The 19,772-nt window shown below is 38.3% G+C and overlaps 1 protein-coding gene across 1 annotated transcript in view; it reads left to right on the top strand.

The window, feature by feature from the left end:
• Positions 1 to 15,609, top strand: part of CACNA2D2 (calcium voltage-gated channel auxiliary subunit alpha2delta 2) — a 238,555-nt gene extending 222,946 nt beyond the window's left edge. The window contains exons 28-35 of the mRNA XM_039358660.1: positions 1,635 to 1,706; positions 1,959 to 2,111; positions 3,401 to 3,453; positions 3,805 to 3,860; positions 4,758 to 4,881; positions 5,762 to 5,871; positions 7,264 to 7,352; positions 9,233 to 15,609. Of these exons, the coding sequence (XP_039214594.1) occupies positions 1,635 to 1,706; positions 1,959 to 2,111; positions 3,401 to 3,453; positions 3,805 to 3,860; positions 4,758 to 4,881; positions 5,762 to 5,871; positions 7,264 to 7,352; positions 9,233 to 9,361 (786 nt within the window). The 3' untranslated portion in view covers positions 9,362 to 15,609. The remainder of the gene's footprint in view (positions 1 to 1,634; positions 1,707 to 1,958; positions 2,112 to 3,400; positions 3,454 to 3,804; positions 3,861 to 4,757; positions 4,882 to 5,761; positions 5,872 to 7,263; positions 7,353 to 9,232) is intronic.
• The last annotated feature ends 4,163 nt before the right edge of the window (positions 15,610 to 19,772 follow it).

Below are 19,772 nucleotides of genomic sequence, written 5' to 3'. Positions count from 1 at the left end.
GCCTCGAAGTTGATTCATCAATTTAAAACCAATCATGTAGAATGTCTACATCTTATGCTCTCTATGCTTGGGTGAAGGTTGCAGAGACTTCATGCTCCCACCGTTTGTCTGCCTTTTAAAATGTTCCACCTTATAACTTATTCCTTTGATAAAGACTTATAATCTTCTTTCTTCCTGCTCTCAAACATACTTCCTCCTGACCTTGTGCCTTCAACAACAAATACTCTTGGTTTCACAGTAGAAGAACCCAGCAAATCGTTCAGCCAGCCAGCTAACCAATAAAAATAAATAAAAGAATGGAGGGGAGAACTATTTATTTTAAAAGTGGATTATAGGAAAGAGGGGGGAATCATTCTATTTTAAAAGTAGATTGAGGAACCATTTTTTTATGAATTAGAAAAGGAGGTCAAATGGATTTTAAATGTGGTTTGAGAACAATTTATTTTAAATGAAGGTTTAAAGATATGTGAAACATGTTTGGGCAGATGTGTGTGTATGACTGATAGGGATGTGCATTTGGACCCTGTAGGATCTGCTGTCCTCACATGCAAGTCTAGGGGCCTACTTCCATAGCTTGAAAGAATTAAGAGGCAGCAGGGCCAGATCACTGCTCTGTCTGGATCATAAGTAGATGTTTTGTGTGTTTGTTTGTTTTAGCCTTCCTCATCATTTTACTCTCAGTTGATCTCAGTAAGAATTAACAGTAAAACATGCATGATACAATACTCAAGACTAAGCAATTATATAAAAAATATAACCACAAAATACATCAAGAAATCTAAAATCGAAATACAGAAATGGGTAGAAAGACAGAAATGCATTCAAGATTCAAAATTTGTTTTAATTCAATTTTTCATAATATCCTAGAGCTAAGTAAGCTGAGAGCTGCACAGATTCGAAGGGAAAGGGGTGTTTAAAAGCACCTGCACCAAAGTAGAGAAACAAAAGCCTTTAAACCAGTGGTGGTGAACCTATGGCACGGGTGCCAGAGGCGGCACTCAGAGTCCTCTCTGTGGGCACGTGCGCCATCACCCCAGTCCTAGGCCTTCAGCTGGGTTTTATACAACCTTTTTGCTTTAGGCCTCCGCTGCCGTGTACAAAAAAAAAAAAGTTCAATCAGTCAATTTCAACTTCTCGCAGAAAAAGAAAAGATCTTGCAAAGTTGGAATTGATTGATTGAACTTTTTAGTCCCACCCAGTCTGCTGTTACCATCGCAGCCACGCCCACCCAATTGGCCACATCCAGCCAATGGGCCACACCCATCCGGCACTCGACAATGCATAAGTGGGTTTTGGGTTTCAGTTTGGGCATTCAGACTCTAAAAGGTTCGCCATCACTGCTTTAAACTTTTTGCCTCCTGGGGAATAATTAGGAAATTCTCCCAGGTATTTCATACCAGGTAGACAAGTTGGGTTAAAGAAACAGTCCTGGAGATTCCTTAATGCCAAGATATGGGCTTTAAAATTAGCACTTCGAATTGCCTATGGAAGCTGATATTGGCATGCATGTGGAGCAGAAAGGTGCAATAAAATAAGGGAAGAAAAAGAAGGCCAGTGGCCTCCTTAAACAAAAGCAATATAGCAGCAACACTCCATGTCATTGCAGCTACCCACTCCCTCTTCCCATGTTGCAGGATCTGCTTTGTGTGCTTATTGATGATGGTGGATTTCTGGTGATCTCCAACCAAGAAGACTACAAATACCAGGTGAGCTGTTCTTTTTCTTAAAAAAAAAAATAATAGGGGGTACTTGCTTCATTTCACAGTGATATTTGTGTAATTACCAAAGTTTTATTTTTCAATATTCTAATATGACTGTCTGTTTACTTAGTACAGTTCATTCATTAATTATTATTTTCTCATATTCATGTACAGAATGTATGACCAATAACATTTTTACAAACAGCAACATATATAGATATTACTGATGATTGTTCTTTTCTCCTGTTTGATATTCAGGTTGGAAAGTTCTTCAGTGAGGTGGATGCCCATTTGATGTCTGCTCTCTACAACAATTCATTCTTCACACAGAAAGAATCATACGACTTTCAATCTGTCTGTGCTCCAGAAGCTCCAAGCAACACAGGAAGTGCATCACGTGGGGTCTATGTGGTGAGTCAGGATTCCATGCTATCGGATCTTACCTGATTGAAGCATTGGCTATTCGGGTGTAAATATGTTTCACATCACTGAATGGCAAGTATTTAAATTTACAAAGTAGCCAGTGTAAGGGAAAGAAGAAGGCAACCCATTCCCCCTCTAAAAATATAAATTGGAAGCCACTCCATTTGACTGAGGAGGTTACTATAAGTTGACACAAAGAGAACTCTAAAATCCCTATGAATGACAAAAAAAAAAAATCAACTGGGAATGCAGGCTACCTACCCTATTGAGTTAAAAGAAGGATACTTGTCACAGACAAATTGTGCCAGACTAATCTTATCAGCCTTTTTGATAGAGTTATTAACATAGTAGACCAAGCCAAACTGCCAAATTTGTATAGCAAAACTTCTAGCACTGTTTAAGGGGTAGAATACACACATGCGAAAGCGTAAATGATGAATATCTATGGCAGGGGTTCCCAACCAGAGGTGCAAGATGATATTCCAGGGGGTACGAAAACTTGGGTTTTCAAAATTATAGTGTATATGCATAATTTGTTGCTGTTATTTCAAACTTTTGTAAGAATATATCAGAAGCGTTCTAGGGGTGTGGGGTATAGAAAAGGTTGGAAATCACTGGTCAATGTAGATTCTCAGTCATCCAGGTCATGGTTGTCCCAAAGGTGATTTTTCAAGAGGCAACTGGACTTGCTTGTTTTTCTTTGAAGATATTTCACTTCTCATCCAAGAAGTTTCTTCAGCTCTGACTGAATGGTGGGGAATGGAAAGATTTCTTGGATCTGCTGAAAGGACTGTGTTATGAAACTGTGCTTTCTGCAGGATGTTTTCTGCCCTGTGTCCCTTCACTGAAATCTTTCCATTCCCACTATCCAGTCAGAGCTGAAGAATCTTCTTGGAGGAGAAGCGAAATGTCTTCAAAGAAAACCAAGTCCAGTTGCCTCTTGAAAAAGCACCTTTAGGATATAAATGATGAAGCACTGATGGTGGTTAGAAAAGGACAGCTCTAATGTAATAAGCTTCATGGATACCATCTGAATTGTATAGTTGTCCCCTTCAAATAGGCACCTACTATATTTACCATTACACACTGTTCACCCAAGGAAATTCAGACTTCGAGTAGCCCAACACTCATGGAGAAAGAAAATTAGGGATTGATATTTACACTATTAACACATGAGAAACAGCAGTTCACTGAGCTTGGATTTCCCAAGTACTATATTCACTTCCTAGTAGCAACTGTGTTCTGTTTAAAAGCATACTTTATTTATTTACATTTAGCCAACCATGGCAGATTTCTTGAACCTGGCTTGGTGGAGCTCAGCAGCTGCATGGTGAGTCTTTTTCTTTTCTTTTCTTTTCTTTTTTCTTTTACTTTCTTCTCTTTTTTCCTTTCTTTTAGTTAATGAGATAAACTGCAGAAGTTTAGATGTAACAAAACACGAACCATTCTAGGATAGATCTCACAATCTGTTGCAGAAATATTAGTGGAAATATCTAAAATAGTAATTTTATTGTTTTTTAAATTTCCCTAGAAATCTACAAATTCATGTTTATATTTTTGGGGGGTTTTTTGCTTTCAACTTGGAGATGTCAAAACAAAATTAATTCAAAGAACCTGTTCTGTGTTGTGACATGAAATTATTTTCTTTTACAGACACCTAATTGTTATTTCTTTCCACAAGGTCTCTATTTCAGCAGTTCCTGTATGGATTAGCCTATAACAGCTGGTTTCAAACAGGTAACAATCCCTATTTGTATATTTCTTTCAGCTCCCACAGGATGAAATGGCCGGAGGAGGAACTATAAATTAACTATAGCTGGATTAATATAGGAAGTGAAAATAAAACTAAATGTTATCTGATTGTCAGTTGCTCCTTCATTATCATGTGACTGAATATGTTACTGCTACAACTGAATGGTTCGGGTCTCTAAAAAATATCCCTCATCTTTGTGCTTTTTAATCTTGAGAAGCAAATTGTGACCTAGTTATTCTGAGTGCAGCTTCAGGGGGCTTTAGGGCACAAATATAAAATCTGCACACATAAATCTTCACCAGAGTATACGCCAATAAATCTGATCTATCATGCCAAAAAAAAAAGGAGTGCAGCCATCAATAAATAAGTTGCTAAATTGACCTTCTGCAATGGAAAAAATAGCAGGTGTAAGTCAATTTCACAAGGTGAATTAGTTGGACAAGGGAACACAACAAGCTTTCATGTAGATTAGTAGAAGATAGCAGAATGAAAAGCAATAACTAGGTTGATTCTCTAGATTTCCCCATGCTGGCTAGGGAATTCTGGGAGTTGAAGTCCACATGCCTTAAAATTGTCAAGGTTGAGAAACACTGCTCTAGACTGAGCAGAGAAATGTTACACTTCTACAGTAAAAAATAAATGTCTGTGTAGATGAGAAAAAACAAACAGTAAGGTAAAAGTGGAAATATAGGATGAAATGTTGAATTCCCCCCCCCCCCCATACATTCTTGCACCGTTATCAGTAGCGGTTGGCACAAGAACAGCTTTAGAAAAGGCCATTCCAATCCGGATGAACTGCTTTTTAGGTGATGTAGGAAAGATTTTAAAAATGTTTATGCCTTTATTTGCGAACTCACTATATGTACTATGTGTCTAAACAGAGGATGTCTCAGCAGACAACATGGAATCCAAGGAGACCAGCTGCATCATGAAGCAAACCCAATACTATTTTAGTTCTGTTAACTATACCTACAACACCATCATTGACTGTGGAAATTGCTCTAGGTTAGTAGAAAGAATCCCTGTTGTAAAGGTTCAGACATTGTAAGACTCTAGTTCTTCAGCTCAGTCCTTGTAAAAAACAGTGGGATTAAGGAACATAACCACTAACAGGTACCAAAATTAGTGGTATCTGTCATAGAAATTATAGGATGCTTGTAACTGATTGTTTAATGAAAACAGCAGACAGCTTCTGATGCCATTACACAAGATGAATGACATCCCAATAAACATCAGTATTATGCTAGACACAAAAACTCCTGGGGAATGTTATGATGGTATGATTCTGTTAGAAATTCAGTGGGTTTTTTTAAAAGAACTGCATTTCCTAGAATGCTCTGAGAAGTGCATATAGCAATAATCCTAAAAATATAACTTTAAAACTGTTTTCATGCTTCTGTTAACATCAATAGATGCTTTGTTTTGATGCTGATGGGAGGAGGAATGTTTATTGGAATAACTACAGGAGTGGAAATAGTTAATGACCTTCTCCATCCCCAACTAGATAGGTGAGATAGTGCACCACTTTGGAAGAACTGGTAGCTAATTTTTTGTTGCCCAGAGAACCAGTTGTTCACATATTTGAATCCCACCACTGGATGGATGGATGGATGGATGGATGGATAGATAGATAGATAGATAGATAGATAGATAGATAGATAGATAGGATGGATAGATAGGATGGATAGATAGGATAGAGATGATAGATGATAGAGTTGAATGAGACAGCTATGATGGCTTCTTCAGAAGCTGAAGCTCTTTACTAAGAAAAAATGCTACTAGCAAAGCACTTCTTTGCAGACACAACTTATAAATTAGATAGGCTATTATAGGATAATAGGATAGCAGTACTTCTGCTTCTCTTTTTCTCTCCCTTTTTCTCCAGGCTGTTCCATGCACAAAGGCTTGCTGGGTCTAATCTTCTGTTTGTTGTAGCAGAAAAGCCAATATGCAATCAGTGTGAATCCACAAAACTTCTCCAAGCAGAGATAAAAGGTATTGGTAATCAGTTGTATTCCAAGTCAGAAACAGTATAATAGATGGTATGCCTATTATTAACTGATGTTTTTTCTGGTGTATTTTTATAAATATTACTTGAGATACATTTCCCATAACTAGTTTGACGTTCATATTATCACAAATAGTTTAAACATACAATCATCTGAACTCAAATCCATTACAATTTTGTAGACTATGTAGATAAATGTAAAAGGAAATTTTGTAACAATTTAAGACAAGTTACATTATATCAGACCAAACGGCATCTGGTCCAACAATCTGTACCTGCAGTAGTGGAGTTCTTGGTGTTCTCTGAGCTTAGTTGTTTGCTTGCAGACATTTTATTACCCAACTAGGTAACATCAGTGCTCAAGATACATATCTTCTCCTCTATTATACCTGCAATAGCCAAACAGGTCTATGGAAAATCCACAACAGGCCATAAACTCCAACTCAGAGATACATTACATCAGATAGTAGAAGTAATCCAAAGTGGTCATGACTAATTGACAACTAACCAATGATTAATTGCTCTGGAGACCCAAGAAGGGGAAGAAGGAAGTGCATGCAGAATTTTAACATGATATTGTATAACGTTTATAAATATAGTTTAAAATAGATCAAGTTGAAGACAAACTGCCTAGAACCAGAGAGCTGCACTGAAAGACAGGAGCTATACTCTCCTGTATAAATGCACACACATGTAATTTCCCTCATCCATCTCCACCCAACATCAGAATTCCTGCAAGGAAAGCAATTTCCCTCCTTTCCTCTCAAGCACCTTTCAGGAGAGAAAATGAATCAAGTGACAAAAGAAAGGCAGCATCTCCAACCAATATTATTCAAAGTGAGGGAAGAAGGATACTTCTTGCTCCGTTCCTCTTTTCTTTCCATCCCAAAGCGCAGTGAGTTGCTGGAATGACCTACTTTCCTGTGCTATAAGACAACCCAACAATCAGCTGACCAATATATTTTATGCATTACAATTTTTTGTGTATGACAAGCTGCTAGGGAGTCAAACAAAAGGCCATCTAGTCTATTTACTCCTTGTTTACAAATATTTTTATTTCTATAGGAGCCCATTTAAATATACTGGCCATTGAGAACTTTCACAAAAATAGTCCTTTCACGTTTTTTTTTTCCTCCCACCACTCACCATTTACATTGATACAATTACAGACTTTAGAGAGAGGAAAACAAAAACAAGGAAGGATTTGAGGAAGGACAGAAATCACAAAAATTAGGTTGGAATACAGGAGCAGTTCAATATTCGGAGATAATTTAATCTGTTAGCATTTGTATTCTATTTTTTTAATCTTCTAATTCACATCATTTTAATCTGTCTAATGTTGTTTATCTTCTGCTTCATTTGGCTGATACCACGCAAAGCTCCTCCAGGAGATCGCAATCAATGTGAGCTAGTAGAGAAGCCACGTTACCGGAAGGGTCCCCACATCTGTTTTGATTACAATGCAACTGTAAGTAAAAGGAGGGATAATTAATGCTATATATATGGAATGCGACATCTGAAATGATTCTGCTCTAGGGAGGAGGATATCCTAGGACAGTGATGGTGAAACTTTTAGAGACTGAGTGCCCCAAAACTGGCCCCGCCCCACTCCACCCCCTGCCCTTGTCCCACTCCCACCCCATCCCCTGTCCCACCTGCCCACAGGGCCACTTACCACCTCCAGGGCCCACCACAAATCGCCCAGGCAGCCCAGCAGTGCCATGGCGGCCACACCCTCTGTCTGTGCCCTGAAGCATCAACTGTGCGCGATGGGATGTGAGGGCAGAGTCTTGTGTATGCTGCCTGGCTGCCATGTCCTTGCCTGCGCTGCTCTGTGTGGGCCACGCTCGGGGGCGACTCTCCTCCAGGGGGCTGCTGGTGAGGAGGGTGTCGTGGAGGGAGGCGAGGCTGGGGCAACAGCACGTGTACCCACAGAGAGGGCTCTGAGTGCCGCCTCTGGCACGTGTGCCATAGGTTCACCACCACTGTCCTAGGAAATTTAAAAACAATAGGCAGAAACTTTCCTTCTGCTATGTAGGAAAATGTTCACTTTTTTAAAATAATTTTTATCAAGAAATTTTTAACAAAGCAAAAACCATAACAGAAAGTAAAAATAATAAAGAGAAGTAGTAAATAGTGAAAAAAAAGGGAAGGAAAGGAGGAAGGGAAGGGAAGAAAAGGGCAAAATGAAAGGGAAAGGTTATAGAGTCTTCCAGTCTTGGCAGTCTTGGCAGTCATTATAAATACATTCCAGTCTTGGCAGTCATTATAAATACATCTATATTGTGCCTCTGCCTCTAGAAAATATTCACTTTCAACTAACAGAATGAAGGTTATTGGACTCTAGAAGAGTGGTGGCGAACCTATGGCATGGGTGCCAGAGGCGGCACTCGGAGCCCTCTCTGTGGGCACACGTGCCGTTGCCCCAGCCTCGCCTCCCTCCACGACCCCCTCCTCACCAGCAGCCACCGTGGAGGAGAGTCACCCCAAGCGTGGCCCATGCGGAGCAGTGCAGCCAAGGATATGGCAGCCAGGCAGCATAGACAAGTTGATGCTGCAGGGTGCAGGCAGAGGGCGTGGCCGCCATGGCACTGCTGGGCGATCTGCAGCGGGCCCTGGAGACAGTGAGTGGTGCTGCGGGCAGGTGGGGTGGGGTGGAGTGGGAGCGGGGTGGAGGGTGGAGTGTGGGTGGGGCCAGTTTTGGGGCACTCAGTCTCTAAAAGATTCGCCATCACTGTTCTAGAACCATTAATACAGCTACTCTTTTTTTTGCTGCTTGTGAATTGTTTCTTTTTCTAAAGAAAATAATAAACTAGATGAAAAAAACAAATGTGCATGACAAGAGGCATAGCAGTACCTACACCCGATGCAATTTTGATGAGTTATTGTATGTATACATCATAAAAGACTCTCTGAAAGAACCTTTGAAAATTAATTCTTAAATAAATGCTGCAAAAAAATGGCATGAATTTTAACTTTTTTTTGAACAAGACATTGGTCTGGATGTCCTTTTAATCTCATTGTACTTTATTCGTGATCCTGAAAACAGTAAAATTTATTCTTTTCCTGCTAATGAATCTATGAAACTTAAGTTTATTCCAGAATCCTAGATATTCAAAACTGTTCTAATAGAACAAGGAATAGAGGAAATAAGGCCTTGGATAATGCACAAATTTATTTGCATGATTATTTTCCTTAAAACAAACAAAATTTAAAAATACATATAGCAAATTTCAGCAAGAAAACAGATATATATATACATGAGTTTCAGCAAAAGCAAGTATCCTTAAAGAAATCTCTCTCTCTCTCTCTCTCTCTCTCTCTCTCTCTCTCTCTCTCTCTCTCTAGGAAGACACCTCGGATTGTGGCAGAGGGGCCTCCTTCAGACCTTCCTTGAATATCTTGTTATGCTTGCAGTTATTCCTTCTCTATTTGACTGCAAGTCACCATTCGCTGCCCTTGGCATTTTGCCTTTGAAACGACCATTTAGCTTAACCCATCCTTTTTATTTTATGCACATCATCATCCCCTCCAGACTTGCTAGAGGATGACTTCTGCCTAGCCCCATCAGTTCTGGCTGCACTTGGCATTCACTCATGAGGATTGTTGCTTTCTTTACTCAGAAGTCCAGAAGCTCTTCTTATTTATTTTTTTTTCCTTTTCCTCCATCAATCCTTGCCTTTCCGGTGTCTCTGCACAGCAGATTGTGCTAAAGAGATCTTTGAGATGATGAGGGGAAGCATGGACCACCGTGATCTTCTCCACACAGGGAACATTCTTGAGCTTTGATTCATTGTTCCCCTTTCCACTCATTGAGCTGTTGGCCAAATACAAAGAATACGGCCCCATGATTTTATTTTTCCATTGAATCTGTGGAATTCTGGGAGACCTTTGTTAGTTTTCTTGTGAAGGACTTTTATTATGGTTTTAAAAGTATTTAATCAACAATACTGATGATACTATTTTGTCTCAAGTAACGTACCTTACCATTCCAATAATGAAAACTGCAAAAACAACACCAATCATTATAACCGAAAAAATGGATAGTCTTGCCAAATTGATTCTATAACCTAGCAAACCTTCCAGCTAATTCCAGTAGCTTTTCAGACTCAAAGTAATCTTATAAGATCACCCCAATATCATTCCACCCAATTCACTATGAGTTTTCCAGGGCCATTGTTATTTCTGCCTTTCAATAGGTGGATCCCATCTCCAATCAATGATGAATTATTTTCATCCTAAACAGTTTAATCTAGATCTTTCAACATCTGATTTCCAAACATTAAGCCTGAAAGATCAGAGCATTTATTGTCAGCAAGAAAGAAACATGCACAAATGCAGAGGATATCACTTGAATTTTAAGGTCGGAATTATTCATTTAAACTGCTTATTCTGTAAAGAGGACTTGAAAACCAAGCAGGGCAGAAAGAAGAGGGTGAAGATGCTTTTGTATACCATTCCAGTAATCCATGTAAGGTTGGAGGATGCAGCAACTGAGACAATCTTTAAAAAATGAATAGCAAGATAGAATGCAAGCAACAATTATGGTTTAAATCCAGCAGCCCCGTTGATTATTTTCCTGCTTTCCCATTTCTTATTTGAACCAATTGAAAAAACATAATTAGCTATTTTAAGAGCTGTTCTCCCAAATCACTATGAAGTCTTCAGTTGGTAGCTTTGCCGTATCCAATCTTTAAGATAAGCCAATTATTGAGATGACTTAGACAAAGATGAAGTCTCTTTTCTTCAGTTTCTTTTTTTCTAAATTTTAAAGCATATTGTCCACCCTAGTGGAGGCAGCACTGTGTGCCACACCAACCTATGAAGATGATAGCCAAAGTTTTTCTTCGTAGACTTGTGCAGAAATCTAACTGTACGCTTATTGTTTGTGTACTTGAGTCTGGAGGAAGTGAAAATGTTCTGCTTCACAATGATGGCTGTTAAAATGTCTGCCACTCAGCTCAGACCCCAACAGAGCACCTCTGATGACTCTGCAAGTGTACATTTCACGTCTGGAATTATTTTAAGTAGTTGCAACTATTGAAGAATTAAAAGGAAGTATAATACTGGAATTCATCAACTGATGTCCTTTAAAAAAAAAGGCTGTTTTTAGGATTTGTCTTGAGCAGATTTCCAATCTTTATGCCTGTTAACATATGATAATAAGTACATCTTGCTACATACTATGAACTGAAATGCCTGCAGTCCCCTGACAATTCTGGAAGATCCTTCTCGTCAGCCAAATATACCCCACTGCACTGCCTCTACACTTGAAATAGCCAGCAAAGTGAGAAGAATCCTGTTTTGTTTCATTTCATTTCGTTTTGTTCCGTTTTGTTCCTGCTTGATGTTGTAAGAGAGCCAGAACCTTCTGGGCAATATGGGGAACTGCAGACATATGATCCAATTTCATCAAGGAAAAACTGTTGGTTGCAATGCCAAGAACTGCATGAGTTTTTCCCTCTGGCACAAGGTTGATTGCTGTTATAAAAGCCTGCTAAAATATTGTACACAGTGATGCATTCATTTCAACTTAATATGCTCAGTTCTTTAATCCAGACTTCTTTTAATCCAAACACACCGCCTGTTATGAATTATTCAACTGCTATGGATTTCATTTTCATTTCAACTGCTATGAAAATCTGGAAAGCAAACTGTAGGTCATAATTACTTCAACCTGAAGTTTTCTAAAGAGGAAGACAATCCAGTTTGATTAATAACTTCAGATTCTGTTTGAATCAAACTTTCTGTGGTCTTTGTATTGTGCTTTAGTAGTAAACCAGGATTTTGGAGAAAAGCCTTCTGATCTCACAACTTACATGTTAATTCAGCCTCTGCCATTTATAATGACCCCACCAGTTGTTTAATTGAAAAAAATAGTGCAGCTTGGAAGGTGTACAATTGTTGAATGCAACCCATTCCTCAGCCAATACTGCAGGCATATCAGACAAAATTATTTACTGATGTTCTTAGAAGTAAGATTTCTGTGGTCCTCATAATATAATCTAAAGAGTCAAAAGCATAATACTTCTGTAATAATTATGGCTGCAAAGTGCAAATATGTGGTGCTTGGAACTATTGTAGGAAAAAAATACTTGACAAATCTGGAAGTAGAACCAATGGTGCACTGCTTGCTTTTCAGTAAACTTTGTTCTTGAGACTAGGAAATTCTTAATCTCTCAAAAGCTATCTTCATTCAAATTCCTTTGTGTACATATAACCCTCCCCCAAGTAAATCCTCGTTTTCAAGTAAGCAACTAAAAAGACTTCTCCTTCCAAGTCTGCATTTTTTTTCCAGACTGCTTATATACACAACAATTGCACTGGTGCTAAGGATAGTAGTTCTGCTTAATTGGCTTTGTATAGATTTCTACAGAAGTAAACTGGGAGATTATAAATACATAGCTCTAACTAACTCTGATGTATGGTAAAGATAGTGCCATTATTCCTTGTGTATACTACCAGTGATAATCAATTGTGCTGGTTGTGAATACACTCTCAGAATCTCCCTGGTTTCTTCTGAGCAGAAACTACAAAATTGTGCCAAATTGTGTGATTGTTTTGTGATGTGGGCAACTGTCTGTAGTGTGCTTGCTGAAAACCCCCAGATTCATTTTACGTTAGTCTGAGTAAAACCTCTTGTCTTCCTTATGTCACTTTGTCTGTGACTGTTTGGCTAGTGCTCTGGAGCTAGTATATATTCATCAACAACAGATATTCAAAGTGGGAAAAATTAGGAGCACAGAAAGTATATATGGAAACGATATTGGACCTGAAGTGCTTCTCATTCATACAAGAAGCTGATTGGATAACATGGCCTTTCCCTGCTTTTGAATATCTTACCACTTCATCACTGTTAATGGCCATGACATACTTCTTAGTCAGCCTCTTTGTTCTTGCTAAATTATTCAAGGTCAAAGCTAAAATTTGCTGGGGTTGAACTGGTACTCTTTTCATTCTTGACTTTTGGCCGATGCCCTCCAAGATGTTGGGTTGTTTTTTTTGTTGTTGTTGTTTGGTGAAATTTTATAGTCATAATGGGGTACATTTTGTTGTTTACATACATATACATACAGATGTATTTATGTACGTAATAACCAAAGACAGGTTAAAAAACATACCTTAAGTGGTTCTATAATGGTGCAAGTATATCTTGTAATTCCTATGATTTTTTTCCCTTCCTTGAGGTGAGTCTGTTTCCAGATATCCTTATTTTAAGAGGACATTTATGTCACTGCTGAAAGCACTGGTTGGGTCCTCTGGCTTGTTTTTTTTTCATACTAGATTTAGAATTGCTTGCTTTAAAACATATTTTTAAAACTCCAATCATGTACATCTTTAAAATAATAATAATAATAGTTGTTGTTCTGAAATGCCAAGAAATCTGGAAGCAGCAGGGGAAAGATGGTTTAGTAGCATTATAGGTTCTAGCCAATGACTGCTATGCCCAGGCAGCTTTTTTTACAAACATATAGAACTGATTTCTCCTGAGCTTGGTCCAGATTGGATAAATCACTGAATTGATACACCTCTGTTGCCATGAGAGATAATGACTCTGTTTTCAGAACAATTTTTTGTCTGGGAAAGCAATGCTCTTGGAGAGGAATATGAGCAATGCTGATAAAGAAGTCCCACATAACAGAGCTAACTTCAGAGGACCACTTATGGAACAGTATTATCCTTTCTAATAATTATAGCGTTTGTTCAGCTTTAGCTGGAGTCTATTCACCTTCAGTTTGGGTAGACGTTTCATAGGTTTTTTTAATGTCGGTGCAATTCTAGTTGAATAACTCCCTTACCATTAGTTGATTCTAGACTCAAGTTCAGAAGGGAAAGGAAATGGCAGAATGGAGAACACTGGAAGTGAAATATAAAAACAGACCCGCAGCAGAAGACATATTGAACTTAGCAAATTGTAGATATTGCCTTGATTACTACATATCAAACATGATTCAGCCTCTTCATTTATCAGTCAGGGAATCACTGAGTAGCATGTCAGAGAAATACTGCCCTGCCTCCAATTACTTCAGTTGCGATATATGCAAAAATCACTGGTTAGAAAAGAATTTCCTGTTATTTACCTATATGTTCAATGGTAATCCTTTCTCACATTTTTCACAATTAGTACAAAAAGAAAGCAACGTTTTGAGCAAACGTTTCCAGAGTTAGAGAATCAGCATTTGGAAGATGAAACTATGGCCCATTTTTCAATCCAAGTTGATTTCAATTTTTGGAGAGGGAATTGGGGTGGGCAAGATTGATGTTTGTGCATGAGCTAATCATATTGCAATAAGTGTGGGTCTGGACAGAAATACTTTGCTCTTTCCCTGCTATTGTAGCAAAATTTGCCTTCTGAAAATGAACTTTTCAGACGTATGTGTAAATATAAGCTGAGCTAGGCAACAACCAGCTCTGTTGAAACAGTTGTGTAAACAGGAACTGGAATGTCCATTCACATAATTTGTGTTATCTGCAGCTTATCTTAGAGTCTGAATGGTTGGTGCTATGTCCCAGTCAGAATCACTTCTATATTGTCATTAAGTCTTCCTCCAGTCTTTTTTTTTCCTCACTTATGATGGATGAAGCTGGTATTGATTGATAGTCGAGGATACGTTTGGAAAAAGGAAGCCAAAAGCATGACCATTTTGCTTCTATCACCTGAGGAAATCAGAAGTTTCATAGGCTGCACAAAAAGAAAACCCATACAAGAAACAGAATGGTGATATTATCCAAAGCTGTAAAAGCAGAAAATATCGTTCTGAAGAAAGTAAAATATGATGAAACTGGAAGAATTAAAAGGAACATTCAATTGACATAAAGCATCAGCAAAGAAAATCTCATGTAATTATTAACCGTGCAAAGAATTATGAACTTGGATTAAACCAATTTCCTGAATTCAGAGAAGTAGGGAAAATGCTTTGGAGAAAATGAATCTTCAAAGAAGAGTCTCTAGAGAGCAAAGAACTCTTTATTTTAACCTTGTCAATCCTAGTTAGAAACTTTTTTTCTAGAAAAAGTAAAGGACTATGTGAAAATAAATTCCATTGACCCTATGTGCTGAGTTCTTCATACAAAGACATATTAGCAGAGGTGAAACGTAGTCATTTTTCAATCCACCTATCATGCCTAATTCCTTTTAAAATCAGTTTGGACAAAATTTGTGGTAGAGTAGAGTAGAGAAGTAAGGAAAGGAAGGGGGAGATCCATGATTTTGACAAGATCTTGGAAATTTGAATCCAAAGTCAAGGGACACGAGGTGATTCACTGATAATGACAAGGTTAAAGGTCATTTTGCTTGTAGCTTTTTAGTGTGTGTTTGGTTATGTATATGGGAACTGTGCTTTGACCAGATGGCTGGCTGTGTTTACCAGGAGTGTATGTAAATCTGTAGTCTAGTTGGGTGCTGCTCATCTGAGAAAAACAATGAAAAATATACATATCTATAAATATATATTATATTTTAAGTTAAGAAAATAAAATAAAACATCAAGTTGCTCTTCTTATAGCTGCTTGAATCCTATTCCTATCATTGTTCACTTAAAAAGCTTTCTTCCAATAATTCATTTTTTGTTACATTAATTTTGTTTTGTACAGAAGAGTTGAACAATTTTAAAAAAGACTAAAATCTTTGTAAAATATTGTGTGTGTGATTCCTTGTAAAATATTTTCAAATTGTTTATTACAGAGGATCAGTTATTAAATAATGTTCATATTTTCACTTCAAATGCAGTGGGCTTTTTCTTGATTATTAAATGGTAAAAACAGATGGGCAGATAAATTTCTCTTATAATTTGATAATTACTGTTCCTGTTTCTCAAGTCATAATTTTACTGAATGAAACAAAAAAATAAGACTCAATAGTTTTGCAATCTTATTTTAAGCTACTATCAGATTTCTGAAATGAGGCTTAATTTATGGTCCTCTATTAATTCCATATTTGAACAAGAGTTATAAAGCTCTCTGTTTTATTTCTTACCATCAGCAAGCTTTGCAGACATAGCTTCCCCCCCCCTTACTAATAACATAGGAAGAAACAGAAATAGGTAGTAGAATTTTAACATGATCTTCTAACAATTTTCCATCAGTCAGAGACTATGCCATATGCTGAAGGTTAATATTTGCAAGTCTGTGCCTTTTGTTTATAAGCAAACTTTTTAATGTACATTTCCATTTATACATTTTGCCAAACATGGATGATTATATCTCTGGTGAATATAGGAGGATATGATTTCAAAATGTAAATACATCATATAATTAAACACTTTCAGAAAACAGAACCTCTGGGGTTAATTTTTTTTGATAAATCCAAAAAGAAAGGCCACTTTATAAAGTTTGAGTTAAGCTGTCATCAGCTTTGTAGATAAGCATGTGGAAATGTTTGACTAATACATATACCTAAACAAACTTGTTTGTTATTTTTAACAATGTCCTGAACAGGTAGTGATGGCATGATGGAGATGGCAATTATCCATTTTAAAATTTCCTGGCCTGTTTGTCAGTCAGAGACAGAAATGCGGAATACAAATATCTAAATAAAATTCTTTAAGTATAAGAAAAGCAGTGAGCATTCTGAAATCTATATCAATTCTCCTGCTGACAGATTATAATAAACTAAACAAATAATGGATCGGAAACACAAAGCATCTGAATCTCATAGTGCATTTGATGCACCCCTTTATAGATACCTATGAATTCTCTTGCTCCCTGCTCGTCTGTGCTCTTTTGATTAGATTGTGTTACCGCCTTTCTTTATTTCCTAGAAACTTCTATTTCTGCAGACTCTTAACGTCCTAGAACAGAAGTCCTCAACCTTTTGGGCACCAGGGACCAGGGAGAGATTTTTCCGTGGACCGGAGGGTGCATGGTTTTGTGTGCTGACTGCATCTCAAGGATGGGGCTTTGCTTGTTTGTGTGGACCTGTTGCTGGCATGCCGCGGCCCGGTACTGGTCCACAGCCCGGGGGTTGGGGCCCCTGTCCTAGAACCCTTGTAACGTATAAGCCCAACGTAAGATAACCTGACTTTGGTATTGGGCAAGTTCAATGGTCACTGGGCCTTGAATAAGGAGAGAGTAATTCCCATAAAGAAGAGACTAAAAAGTTTGGGACTTAAAACAAATAACACAATAACACAATAACCTTATCTAGACTTGTTGGAAGATCTCTTTGAGTGTAAAACCTTCAGGTTACTATGTAAGTAAGGTTCAAGATATGCTGTGCAGTCTCCTCTGTTAAATCATTAACTATTCCCTCTTCATTTACCCAACAAAAGAATATATCATGTATATACATACTGGTAAGTGATCTGGGAAAGATAAACATATCCCTCATAGAAAAATAAGAAAAAAAGCTGATCTAGTAAAGCAAGCAAAGTAATGCATAAACATAAGAATATTCTATTATATACACATACCTTACATACTATATATTTTTTCAGTTCTGCCCTCTACCTTAGAACTATTCTATAATTGAGTAAATAACATTCCAGTGACTGCATACTACTCCTGCAAGACCATGTTCACTTAAAAAAAAAAGGATTATTCATCTGTTAATAATAAAGTGGCAGTAAGTCTGATACAGGTAGTTCTTGACTTACAACCACAACTGAGCCCCAGAATTTGTGTTGCTACGTGAGACATTTGTTAAGTGAATTTTGTCCCATTTTATGACTTTTCTTGCCACATTTGTTAAGTGAATCTGGCTTTCCCATTGACTTTGCTTGTCAGAAGGTCACAAAAGGTGATCACATGATCCCGCAACACTGCAACCATCATAAATACAAATCAGTTGCCAAGCATCCGAATTTTGATCATGTGACCATGAAGATGCAGCAAGAGTCATAAGTGTGAAAAATTGTCATAACTTTTTTCAGTGCCATTGTAACTTTGAGCAGTCACTAAACAAACTGTTATAAGTTGAGGACTACCTGTATTATATATGGCTGCCATTTTTTTCTCAAGTACAAACTGAGATGTACTTAACAACCAAAACATAGTGCTCAGTTTTATTGTCTCTGTCATTGTACCTCTAGTGTGCCTGATCCCTGGACTTTAAAAAAGCTTATGTTTTTCAAATAGGAAACTCAAGGATCAGCCTCATGTTTGCTTCCTAGAATGTCTATGGCCCACAACTGAGTCCCATTAGCATTCTTACAAAATAAACAAGATGCTTGGCTATACTATTTGGAAGGGAGTCCATTTGCCTGGAAAAGACAAAGGCAGAAATGATGACACCAGGCTGCATACAGCCATTTGTTACTTTAGGGCTTTGTTGTGGACTGGGCCTGATCAAAATGCCACATGTAACCAATAGCCCAAACAGATATTGACGCTAGGCTTCAAAAATTCAACTATTTGCTCTACTCACAAAAATCCAGCTTCCTTAAGTAATATATGCAACACTATTTGTGAACAAAACCACTAATCCCCTTGCAAGCAAACCATTACTTACAAAATGTCAAACCCAAGCTAAAATGTACTGGATATGGCTAGTGCCAAAGTGCAATGTTTGATTCCACTTGCTAAAAGAATATAGTTTCCACTCTATGCTCTCCATTACCTATACCAGTAATGGCGAACCTTTTAGAGACCGAGTGCCCAAAAACTGGTCCCGCCCCTGCTCCACCCCCCTGCCCTTCCCTGCTCCACCCTCCATTCCCCACCCCACCTGCCTGCAGGGCCACTCACCACCTCCAGGGCCCACCACAGATCGCCCAGGCAACCCATCAGCGCTATGGCAGTCACGTCCTCTGCCTACGCCCTTCAGCATCAAGTGTGCATGATGGGGTGTGAGGGCAGAGTCTTGTCTATGCTGCCTGGCTGCCATGTCCTTGGCTGCACTGCTCCACGTAAGCCACGCTCAGGGGCGACTCTCCTTCATGGGGGCTGCTGGAGAGGAGGGGGTCGCGGGGGGAGGCGAGGCTGGGGCAACGGCACGTGTGCCCACAGAGAGGGCTCTGAGTGCTGCCTCTGGCACCCGTGCTATAGGTTCGCCACCACTGGCCTATACTGTGGCACACCACTTTAAATCAGGATTGTGTTCTGACGATCAGACAGTGGAAAAAAACTGACAGTTCTGTGCCAAATAGCTGTGGAATTAACTGGGATCTAAAGACAGAGATACCATTAAAAAAGCACTTGAATTAAAAAATATCAAAGGCTCTGAAATCTGGTCAACCTAAGCAGCAGCAACTAATGGTGGGGGGGAAGAGAAGGGGAGATTGCATGGTAAAGTATGTGACTTTTTTCTCTGCTGTTCTTCCTAATGTCTATCAGATAATATTGTAATAATAGTTTATTGATTAGCAATTAGGGCATACCAGAATATAAAATACAGACCAATAAGACCATGTGTAACAAAACAGAGTAAAAGGCAGAACTGAAAATTATAAATCATATTTGTTTTCCCTCTACTCGATTGCATCACATGACATATCGTGATGTATCGTGATGTATCACGATGTTTTTTGTCTTTGTGGAGCCGGGATGGGTGTGGCCTGCACATGACGTATCCGGCCCCTGGGCCGCCAGTTTAATACCCCTGCTCTACAATTTACCCCAATCAGATCTATGTATGTAGTTCTCAATTGCACTGTTTTGTTCATATAAGGGACTGCGTTATTTGTAATATTTGGATTCTGGCTGCATACAAAATATGGCATTTTAATGTACTGATCCCAGTAGGCTATTTGTCTAATGTATGATCCAAGAGATTGATCTCTCTCTTTCTTATGCAGTTGGCATTCAAACAATGTATGAGTTATGGCCTCTAACTCTGGAGCGCCACAAATACAAGTACATTTATCATAACAAACTTAGTTAAATGTTCCATTGTGTCCAAGTACTCAAATGTCAGCCAAAATGGAGTGAATTTTAACAAATATATAAATTC

This window comes from Crotalus tigris, unplaced genomic scaffold (genome assembly GCF_016545835.1).
Source record: "Crotalus tigris isolate CLP2741 ecotype Arizona unplaced genomic scaffold, ASM1654583v1 scf7180000019060.718356, whole genome shotgun sequence".
NCBI lineage: Eukaryota > Metazoa > Chordata > Lepidosauria > Squamata > Viperidae > Crotalus > Crotalus tigris.
Note: the sequence above shows the minus strand (reverse complement) of the source record. Positions and strands in the feature narration are given on the sequence as shown.